This window comes from Geotrypetes seraphini, chromosome 5 (genome assembly GCF_902459505.1).
Source record: "Geotrypetes seraphini chromosome 5, aGeoSer1.1, whole genome shotgun sequence".
Taxonomy (NCBI): Eukaryota; Metazoa; Chordata; class Amphibia; order Gymnophiona; family Dermophiidae; genus Geotrypetes; species Geotrypetes seraphini.
The window spans coordinates 167778825-167791105 of record NC_047088.1 but is presented as its reverse complement, the minus strand read 5'-3'; the positions used below and the strand labels follow the sequence as shown (position 1 = coordinate 167791105).

General features: G+C 39.2%; 1 protein-coding gene across 2 annotated transcripts in view; it reads right to left on the bottom strand.

The window, feature by feature from the left end:
• The window catches only part of ERBB4 (erb-b2 receptor tyrosine kinase 4), a 1781744-nt gene that overhangs the window by 543211 nt on the left and 1226252 nt on the right, over nucleotides 1–12281 (bottom strand). For both annotated transcript variants that reach the window (XM_033945093.1, XM_033945094.1), the window contains exon 6: nucleotides 11795–11913. In XM_033945093.1, the coding sequence (XP_033800984.1) occupies nucleotides 11795–11913 (119 nt within the window). The remainder of the gene's footprint in view (nucleotides 1–11794; nucleotides 11914–12281) is intronic.

The following is a 12281-nucleotide window of genomic DNA, read 5'->3' as shown; positions in this document are numbered from 1 at the left end:
GAGTCTAAGATCTTCTGGAAGCACTGGATGCAGGCAGGCATACGTACATTAGATGATGTTTTATCAAATGGGAAAATGCTTGATTTTTCATGACTGCAACAATCATTTGGAATCTTTAAGTCTTAATTATATAAGTGGTTGCAGTCGAAGCAAGCCATTCAGAAGGGGGTTCCCTGATTGGCAAAATCTAAAAAATTATTAAAGCTTGCAGGTCCTATGCTTCCAGTTAGATTTGCTAGAGCATCAGGCAGTCAAGTGGTATAAATTTATATCTGATTATATGAATAAAAAACCCAAAACAATCTTGAAAGATATTTGGAGCATTGAGACTAAGCAGGAAATTGCTGCATCCCAATGGCCACGAATTTGGACATGGGGGATGAGATATACAAGGTCAGCATCTATGAGACAAACATGGGGTTTTTTTGTTACATAGACATTTTTGGACCCAGGTTAGATTGCAGAAATTAGATAGTTCAAAGTCAAATAGATGCTGGCACTGTCATCTTGATATAGGGACATTGGATCATCTGATTTTCTATTGGCCATTAAAATTTAATTTTTGGAAATCCATATGAGACCAAATAAATACAATTTTGGAAATGCCATTATCATTAACATATGATATAGTAATGTTTGGAACGCTAATAATGCCCAAAAGTCCAATAAATGTAAACAAAAATAAATTGCTTTACATAATGACAGGAGTTCCCATACAGTTAATTACAAAAAACTGGAAAAATTGGGAAAGTTTAAATTATGGTTTTTGGTGGGCATCCTTATGTCAAACATATAAATTAGAACGAATACAATCAGGGCAATATAAGGAATTTAGGGAAGTTTGGGACCCGTTGGCAAAATTTTGTAATGAATGAATATACACTTTTGAATATATACACCTTATCTTGTTAGTTATAACTACACATCCAGGGAAGGGGGTTGGTGGAGGGGGATTATGATATGATTTTGGGATTGTGATGTGGGAATATGCAAGTAATATTATTTGGTTTCAATGAGTGTGTTATAATAGGGGGAGGGAGGGGGGAGAAAATAATTTGGGGTGGGAAAATTCTGTAAAATATCAGTGCTTTTCTTATAACTGTTTTTGTATGTATTCCTATACGCACTGTTTTAGTTTCTTTAAAAATGAATAAAGATATTTTTTTTAAAAAGAAATTCAACAGATAAAAACAACCAAGCTTCTGCAGCATATTTCTGTCAATTTGACTTAGTTTGGCTGTTAAATAACTAAAAGCAGTTTTTGACCTTCCTTTGTGTCTGAAAAGTGTACCCCACTTTTACAAAGCCACTCTAGCAGCTGCCGTACGGCAAAAGCCCAAAGCCCTTTAAATCCTAATGGGCAGCTACCGCAATGGCCCGTGTTATTGGGTTAGATTGTTATTTGGGGAGTTTTATGGGTGAGAAATTTGGCTGGATAAAAGGAAGAGTGATCTCTCATGGATGGAAAGAGTGAAGGAGAAACAGAGATGGAGTGAAAGTAAAAAAGAATGATTATGGAAGGGAAAATAAAGAGAGAGATTAGAAAAGAATTATAGATTCAGAACAAGAGAAGATTAAGGAAGAGGAGTGTGTGGGATAGTGGTTAAAGCTACAGTTGTGGGTTGAAAGCCCATGCAGTTCGTTGTGATCCTGGGCAAGCCACATAGACCCAGATTCTCTAAACAGTGTCAGTTTCTTAAGCACCGATAGGTGCCCATTCAGTAAAAAATGCCATTAAAACAATGTTTTTAACTGAGTTTCAAGGCGCCTACTGTCACCTAAAAGATTGGCACCAGAATCTCACCTCTGTAGGTACTTTAGGCATGTGCGGATCGCCGGACCGCTGGACTTGATGGACCGAAGGTCTGATCCGGAGATGGCAGTTCTTATGTTCTAACGTCGCTGTGGGTGTGGCTAATGCCAGAAGTGGCATTAGGCGGCCTAAAGCACCTACAGAGGAATGATTCACATCATAGGTAGGCACTGGTAATGTAGGCCAGGGTACATTTCCGGTGCCTACCTTTGCCATAGGTGCGATTCTGTACAGGCACACCTGCGTGATTGACAAGCGATCGGTGTCGGTTATAGAATCCGGGCCGTAATCCTCCTCTGCCCCAGGTAATTTAGATTGTGAGCCCACCGGGACAGATAGGGAAAATGCTTGAGTGCCTGATTTGTAACCTGTTCTGGGCTCCTTTGGGAGGACGAGCTACAAAAATCAAAATACGTATATAAAATAAATGGATTAGGAAAATGAAGAAGGAAGACTTGTACTAGGAAGAGAAAAAGAAGTATGATCATATGAAAAGAATAGGGGAGAAAGGTTCTAGAATATTGGAGGGGTACAAAGGATAAAAAGGAGGTTTAGGAATATTGGACGGATCTAGGAAGAAGACAGGGAGGCATCCCTTCCCTGTTGCTCCACCTTACATCTTTACCTTTTTTCTCCTTCTGTCCTTCTCTTCAACTTCACCATCCATAACGCTTCTCTCTTTACCTTCCCACACTCATCCTCTTTATTTCCTATTCAGTTTTCATATACAGCACAAGTGGGCACACACATACAACCCCCACCCACATCTCCCAATATTTCTTTCATATACACCTCACCTCTAGTTTATCTTTCAAACAACCATTCACCCCTTTAGCCAAACACCCATTGCCCTTTTATTACAGCTCCATCACCTGGCAGTTTCCCAGCAGAACAAGGCCACATTTCAATAACTCCTATCATAAAAAACAAGAAAGAACCATCAAGCACCCCATCCAACTACAGACCTATCACAAGTATCCCGCTATTCACCAAAATAACAGAAGGGGTGGTAAACGCCGAACTTACCACATACCTAGAAAAATTTGATATCCTTAATGACAACCAATCAGGCTTTCGCTCCAATCACAGCACCAAAACCATCATAGCCTCCCTCCTAGACCACATACACATACTCTTCAGCCTGGGATCCAGTGCCCTGATTTTACAACTGTACCTGAGCAGTGCTTTCGATCTAGTCGAACACGACATTCTCCTAGACTGCCTTGCCCACATTGGCATCTCCGGCCAGGCCCTTAACTGGTTCAACGGGTTCCTACGGAACAGATCTTACAGGGTATTTAAAAACGATTCTCTCTCCTACTCCTGGGAAAACTCCTGCGGTGTGCCACAGGGCTCCCCCATGTTCCCCACCCTGTTCAATATCTACCTCACCTCCCTAGGAAACCTCCTGCAAAGCCTCAAGCTAAAATTCTTTATCTACGCAGATGACATTACCATAGTCATCCCTCTAACCAGTGTCACTCAAGAACTCCTTAACTCCCTCACAAGCATACTTAGTCAGATAGAACTCTGGATGCTATCCTACAGACTAAAACTAAACCCAGACAAAACAAAATTCTTCCTAGCAACCCCCAAAGACAAAATCAAAGACACCACAATCCAAGTAAAAGGATCCACATTCACCCTCGAACAAACCTTAAAAGTACTGGGTGTAACACTGGACAAACATCTATCCCTCGAGAAACACACTGATATCACAGTCAGGAAAATTATCTCGATACTTTGGAAACTCCGCACCATAAAAAAATACTTCGACGACTCTTCATTTCACCTCTTAGTACAATCCTCCATCCTCAGCATACTGGACTACTGCAACATCATCTACTTGAGCACCATCAGGAGATTAAGGATGATCCAGAACACCACTGTCCGCCTCATATTTGACCTGAAAAAATGGGACCATATCACCCCTTTCTACCATAAATTCCACTGGCTCCTACTAGAATCCAGAATCATATTCAAATTTGCCTGTTTTTGCTACAAAACAATATTTGGTTTATCCCCAAGCTACATCACCCCTCACTTCACCCTTAACCACAACTATAAGAACTCCCGAAAAATTCAACTCTTCGCCTTCCCCTCCCTAAAACTATGCCACTCAAAAAAATTCCTTGACAAAACCTACGCCTTCCAAGCCGCCAAACTAAACCATTGGCTAGCCCAAATGGTCCTCAAGGCCTACAACTACCTCGACTTTAGAAAATTACTCAAAACTTACCTATTCCGAGACCAAGACCCTTAATGCCCCTTTTCAATCCTCCCCCCGTTCTGATCTACTCCCCTCCCCCCTACTTCTCTCCTTGCTGTTTGCAACTCTATGATCAATTCGATATGTAACCACTTGGAGAATTTACAGAGTAACTACTCTCGCCTTGCTGTTTGCAACTCTATGATCAATTTGATATGTAACCACTTGTAATCGCTGTCTAACTAATGTGAACCGCCTAGAACTCTTCGGGGTATGGCGATATACAAAAATAAAGTTATTATTATTATTATTATTTTACACAACTCCTGATATACCTTCCATCATAATGGTTTCCCTCTTCAATGCTGAATGGGCAAGAAATAAAATAGCAACACATTAGGCTACATCCTCATCCTCTACTACCTATCTGGGACTCGACTGCTGATTTGAGTATGCAATGACAGCTGAAGCCCAGGTAGTCTAGTTTAGTTTAATTGCTTAGACAACCACCTTTCATACATACAGCAAAACAGTTCATAAACATGTCAACATGGAAAAATGTTTCGAGGTGACCTTTTCTAGAAGTGACTGATTTGATCAATGAAAATACAGAAATACTTAACTGTAAGTGAAATGTAAAGACCAAAACTCAATTTGAAGTCTAGAACAGTGGTTCCCAACCCTGTCCTGGAGGAACACCAGGCCAATTGGGTTTTCAGGCTAGCCCTAATGAATATGCATGAAGCAAATTTGCATGCCTATCACTTCCATCATATGCAAATCTCTCTCATGCATATTCATTAGGGCTAGCCTGAAAACCCAATTGGCCTGGTGTTCCTTCAGGACAGGGTTGGGAATCACTGGTCTAGAATGATCCCAAAGATTGTAAATGTTTCAAGTGGGACTAGGATATCAGAGATGACAGGGGCTACAATTAGCAAAGTGTTCCAGTTGCAAAGATTAGAAAATTAAGGCCAAAATTCCATATATGGTGCCAAAAACTCAGCACCCATAAAAATGTTATGCCAAGCATTATTCTATAAATAGTGCTCAGAGCTGGGTGCCATTTATATAATATGCTTGGTGGTGAGATCTGTGCCAAAGTCTGGATGTGAGGATTTACACCAACTGAAACCTGGTATAAATCCCCAACCTAAATTAGGCGCTGATCCCCTTTATTCTGTAACCCTGCCTATGTCCTCCTCATAGCCACAACCCCTTTGGAGATATACATGTTAAATTTACAGAACCTGGCACCTAAAGATGTGCGTGTAAATGTAAGTTAATATGCTAATTGGCTTGTTTCATAATTAAACTGTGTGGGCATACTGGGTATACATGCAAGTTTAAGCACCATATATAGAGTTAAGCCATACGTCAGGTTTAAATTGGAGAAATGCACTAGCTGGATATCATCAGCATAAAGGTAACAGTTGATATCAAAACAGAATCAGAATAGATAAGACGGCATGGAGAAGGTTTTAAAAGGTAAATGCGAGGATTAAATCATGGAAGACCCCCTCAGATAAATGGGTAAAAATGTGACAGAAGGCAGTTCAGTCTTAAAAGAAAAATTAACCATGGAGAAGAAAAAAAAATCACTTAATGGAAATTCTATTAATACCTGATTCCTCAAGCCTAAATAGGAGAACTGAATGATCAACTAAAGTTCTATTGGATTTGATATTCCACCTTTCAGTGGTACAACCCAAGTAGGTTGCATACTATGTGCAAATATTTTCACTGCCCCTAGTGGGCTCACAATCTAAATTCTCAATGGAAAGCTACGTGACTTGCCTAGCTCTTCCACTCCCGACTAGGTCATCCATAGCAGGCATATCTAAAAGGATCAGCAAAGTGCCTGCGCCCACCCAAGCAGGTTGAGATTTTTTTAGTCATTGCGGATTCTGTACTATAGTCTGATTGAAAACCTGACTATTGTCAATGTAGGGAATTCAAGTTCCAAGTTTAATAAAATTTGATAACATCGCTTATCTGGAATTACTAAGTGAATAACAATCCAATAGTAATACAATTAAAACATGAAGTAAAAACAAATAACAGGGGGACATAACAAACTGGGACACTTTACCTCAGCAGCCGAGAGAGGAAAATAATCTGAGTCATTTTAAAAGTAATTTAAAAAGCTTTCTATTTAAAGATGATTTTAATTTATAAATTATGTTTAAAAAATTTTACATTATCTTCTAGGTTTTCATCTTCCCCCTTCTAATGTTTCTTATTTCCCATTTATGGTTCTCTTTTGTACCCTAAAAATATTAAATCGTAGTTCCACTTTTTTTTTTTTTACCTATTGTTTCAGTCGGTCTTTATGTCTGTTGGTCTTAATTACTGTTTTAAAAAATTTTAAGCATTATGTTAAAATAAATATTTTTTGTTGTAATTCGCTTAGTAACAATTAAATTAAGCAATTCATCAAATTAAAATAAAACTTGAAACTACATTAGGTCAAAAAGGTGAAAAATACAATCTTTATAAGAAAGAAGACAAATAAGGTAAGTACAACAGGAATCAGGAATAGGGGAGAGAGAAGAGAAAAAAAAAGAGGAATAGCACTATATAAGAAAAATTATAATGAAGTAGGTAAAATGGAAAAAATGAAGGGGTCCTAGGGAAAGGAGGCAGCCGATGAAATTTAGCAATTATAAGCATCCTTAAAAAGAAAACATTTAAGGTTACTTTGAAATGATTTATATTTTTGTCCTCTCTTAAATATAATGGGAGGGCATTCCAAGTCTGAGGGGCAATATACTACAAAACTTTCAAAAAAGAAACAAAAACTCTATTCTTCAAAAAATACATAAAACCAATATAACACAACCAATAATGTTCTAAATCCAGCCAACACTACCAACTACCCCTTAGCAATTTAGATAATGTTCAATCTATTCCTAAATACTTCTTCATATCTCTTCAATATGTACTTCTTAAGATCGTAGCAATTCTTAAGTAATCCGCCTTGAACTGCAAGGTAAAGGCGGAATAGAAATCACTAATGTAATGTAATGTATTTATTCAATTGAAGTATAGCTGCTTTCTTCATAGACTTGGAGACAGAAGATAGATACAGGCTATAGGGTGCAAAAATGGACAAATCCATGCCAAAGCCTTTCAATAAAAGACTTGGGGCCTGATGCTCAAAAGTCCCCTTTAAAATCTTGTGAGCCATTGTAGAGCCAGTAAATTTTCCGATTTCTAAACGATAAGCGATGCTCAAAAAACGTTGCCTGGAAATAAGATCCACGGAAATTCCACCTGATCAGTCATTGGAGAAAGTGACTGACACATGCGCAGAACAGTTCACAGAAAGAGGCATAAATGTGCGCATGCACCAGGAAAAGCTATGTCACAAGCACACATATAGTAGTGCATCATAGGCAGATGTCTTAAGCATCGTGGGGGGGTGGGGGGTGGGGGCAGAGAACTACCACCAAACCATGCAAATGTATTTTTTTTCTAACTTCCACCTCATGCAATTGGCAGCCCCAGACATGCTGGTATATGGCTTTTTTTTTTTAATTTATTTATAAGATTTTACATTGTTATCAAGCATAACTTGTACAGAAAGTATAATCAAGAAAATATAACATTTAGGTTTACTTTCAATCCTAATAATGAATCAAAGTATAAAGGAAAAAACATTTCTTATCTTAATCACACACTAGTCCTCAATTTAGATCCAAGATTAACGAAAAGAGTAATTAAATTTGAAAAATAATTTTACAAGGATAATTACTGAATCTGTGCTGACGTATATGGCTTTAATGAATGCACCTAACACACACACTTGAGATGCGCTTTTAACACACGCATAAAGCAATATATATATGCTTTTTTTTGTGCGTTCCAATCCTATAAAAGTATGATGAATGCATTCCATACTTTTTTTTTTTTAACTTCCACCTCTCATGCAATCACTTCTAACACACGCAGTTCAACACTACTAGCACCTCCAGACCTGCTGGTAATTTTGGAGTGTTAAAGGTTGGCGCTTCAGTTTGTTCATCACCCAGCAATGCCTGGGCTTCACCTGGAGTGCGTGCTCATTTTAATATTAATTAGCTCATTGTATTACATTTCCATATTCTCCTCATAGACTATTACGGGGCACGGAAAAGACCACACAGAGCCATTTTGTGTATCGGAAGCTAAAATGCTTGTATGCTAAACTGGTTAGAACTGGTTTAGCGACAAATTATAAAGGCACGGTAAATTTTGAGCATCGGGGCCTTACTCTGGCTTCTTTCCAAGAATTTGGCACCTTAGCCCTTTCCAAGCAGGTGTAAACCAAGTTGCACAGATAAGGTGACATTACTAAATCTGGATTCTTGAGCAATTCCATTGGCAAGGGATCCCTAGGAGAAGTAGAAGAGATCGTAGCATATAATTTATTTCCTATCCAACTAGTAAGATTGAATGAATTACAGCAGATCCTCAATATTCGTGGGGGTTAGGGGCAGAGCCGGCCCACGGATATTAAAATACTGTGGATAACTTTCAGGGCTGGCTCTGACAAGTTTCAAGTTTTATTAAAATTTTGATGTATCGCAATATCATAAATACAAAGCAATTTATAATTAAAAATGGGGTCTCAATTATTAACCACAACAAACACGTGGACATTACAGATTTATATGTAAGGGAAGTTGGGAGAACTACAATAAGCATGGTAAAGAAAACATGAAAGGTAAGTACAATGGGAGGGTAGGAATTTTTAAAAATAATAAAAAAGGAAAAAGGAAACTAACTCTCTATTTTACTAAGGTGCGCCAACTGATCAGTGTGCGCTAAATGCCAACGCGTCCATAGGCTAACATGCATGCGCTAGTGTTTAGCGCGCGCTAAATCAATTAGTATGCGCTAATCGGCTAGTGCACCTCAACAAAAGAGGGGGTTAAAGTATTGAATTTCTTGAGGCCTGGAACAAAAGGAACCGGAAATTTCTGATCCACCCCTGCGCCCCGGACCTTCCCCAAACCTTACCTAGTGGTCTAGCGGCAACGTGGGGCAGAAGTAATCTTCCTACGCTCCTGCCCCATGCAGAGCAATCATCAAAATGGCTGCCGTGAGTTCCCGTTGTAGTCTCGAGGCTACAACGAGAACTCACGGTAGCCATTTTGATGATGGCTCTGCACAGGGCTGGAGCATAGGAAGATTACTTCTGCCCTGTGTCACTGCTAGACCACCAGGTAAGTTCCGGGATGCAGCATTTCTTAAAAAAAAAAAAAAAAACCCAAAATGCGAATAACCGAATCCGCAGGTAATGAAACCGCAGATTTGGAGGGGGTACTGTAATTATAAATACCTTCCCAAACTAATTACAGGTCTTTATGTCTGACTTCTGTGGTAAGCAAATTAAAGGAAACACTTTATAAACAGAGAATGGTGATGCTTCTGTAATCCTGTGGATTACAGAACCGGAGGCAACATGGATTCACTAGAGGTAGGTCTTGTCAGACAAATCTGATCAATTTCTTTAACAGGGTGACCAGAGAATTGGATAGAGGGAGTACACTAGATGTAGTGTATTTAGATTTTAGCAAAGCCTTTGACAGTGATGGGCTGAGTCAGGAACTAGTTGAGTGGAAAGCGACAGAGGGTAGTGATCAATGGAGATCACTCTGAGGAAAGGGATGTTACGAGTGGTATGCCTCAAGGTTCTGTTTTTGGACCTGTTCTTTTTTAACCTTTTTATAAGCAATATTGCTGAAGAGTTGTCAGGTAAGATTTGCCTCTCTGTGGATGATACAAAAATCTGCAATAGAGTAGACATCCTGGATGGTGTGAATAACATGAAAAAGACCTAGCGAAGCTTGAAGAATGGTCTGAAATTTGGCAGCTAAAATTTAATGCTGAGAAATACAAGATCATGCATTTGGTCTGCAAAACATGAAAGAATGGTATAGTGTAGGGGATGAAGAACTTATATGCATGACAGAAGAGCAGGACTTGGGTGTGATTGTATGTGATGATCTTAAGGTGGTCAAATAGGTTGAAGAGTTGATGGTAAAAGCTAGAAGGATGCTAGGGTGCATAGGAAGAGGCATGGCCAGTAGGAAAAAGGAGGTAAAGGAGGTATTGATGCCACTAGGAGATTCTGGTGGGACCTCATTTGGAATACTGTATACAATTCTGGAGATTGCACCTTCAAAAAGATATAAAAAGGATGGTGTCAGTCCAGAGGAAGGTTACTAAAATGGTGTGTGGTCTTCACCATAAGGCGTGTGGGGACAGACTTAAAGATCTCAATATGTATACTTCAGAGGAAAGGCAGGAGAGGAGAGATATGATAGAGATGTTTAAATACCTACATGGCGTAAATGCGCATGAGATAAGTCTCTTTCATTTGAAAGGAATCTCTGAAATGAGGGCATAGGATGAAGTTAAAAGTTGATAGGCTGAGGAGTAATCTATGGAAATAAGTTTTTACAGTAAGGGTAGTAGATGCATGGAACAGTCTCTTGGAAGAGGTGGTGGAGACAGAGACTATGTCTGAATTCAAGAAAGCATGGGATAGGCATTTGGGATCTCTTAGAGAGAAGAACAGATAATGGTTACTGTGGTTGGGCAGACTGAATGGGCCATTTGGCCTTTATCTGCCATCATGTTTCTATGTAACCAGTAGAATTGGGGCAGCTACGAGTCTTACTATTGCCTCAGCAATCTCTTGAGTATGATTTGGAGAAGTCTTCTGAATGCTTAGAACCTTTTGAGGGAAAAAAGAATCAAAAGATTTTGGACAAAGAGAGAGGTTCAGGAATGGAGTCATGCACTTCATAGACTAAAACATTGCTTCAGTCTGTTTGAGTGTTGACTGAAAAAGCAAGAATAAATTGAGATAGTGGGCAGCAGTGTCTGCTATCAGGTCATATTAATTTGCAGAGAATACTGATCCTGTTGCTGGTGGATGGTACATCAATACGAGGTTAAAAGTCAGGACCAGTATTTAATTGAATTAATAGTACTCCCAAGAAGTTAAGAGATGGCAGAGTTCATTTGCCCTTCACCAATGTCTTGGACTAAATAATCTAGGAGAGAAGGAAGATATGTTCTAGCTGCTTTTACTCTCCATCTTGTGGGAGGGAATCCTCCCAAGATGGAGGGCGGAATTAAATCGGCCTTGCTAGACTCTTCCTCCCTGACCCAGCTCAACTTCCGGTCACAGGATTGAAGGTAAATCATTCTAGTATTGATGTACTAAGAGGTTTGCACATTGAAAAAGAAAAAAAACAACCACCACTCTTAGTATATCAGACTCTATCTTTTTTTGCTTTACATTTTCCCAAAATTAAATTGGACAATGATACTAAGAATAATAAAATCAATAATTAGCATGTTAAGTTCTATGGGGAGGGGGCTTCAAGATCACCACATTCTAAAGGATCATAAACATGTGCATTCTTAAATATTATAATAGGAAAGAAAGTCGATCTGTAACAAGAACAATAAAAACTGACTTTAAACTGGTGAAGTGTTCTGCTACACAATAAAAATATCCCCCATATTAGCATATAAATGATTCACAGTTCCTGTTTGTGATACTTATAAATGCACCAACAGGTAATACAAGATGATAGGTAATAAAAGCTGAAATGAAAAAAAAAGTATGAAATCATGAAATTTACAGCTAAAATTGTGAAACATATACGGAAGATAATGCAAGAGCGGAAAGCAGGAGGTTTATTATTAAATCAAATTGTATGGCAGAAGTGTAGGCGGAAGCTAAATAATGAGATAATACCCGAACATACAAAGCAATCCGTGTCCTTGGGTCCCGAACAGCCTCCTGCGCACTCCCGGTGGCAGCAATCACTCACATATGACCCGTAGCAACGTCCGTCACACTGCTCGGCACATACAGTCTTCGTTACTGGAAGAGACAGGGCAAAAATGAAGAACTGTAGAAGGGAAGACAGGCAAGTTGAATCAATATCAATGACTGTCACAGTCGGGAGTCGTCTGTTATACTTGCAAGCAATGCTGAGAAGGGGACAATTTCTAAAGCCATTTGCTCATAAATCATTCCTCTGAAAACTGCCCTCCCCTCCCCCCCCCCCGGGGTGTCTACGAGTATGGCCGCAGTAGACAATAGGCGTTCATTTAGTCGCATTGAAAGAAGGTGTTCCCTGGAACATGATGAGGTCGGAGGAAAAATAAGCATGCTGGCCGAGTTTCCAGTTCTATGCATGGATTTTGCCAGAATAATTCTACCAGTAGAAAAAAAAGCAGATTAACATT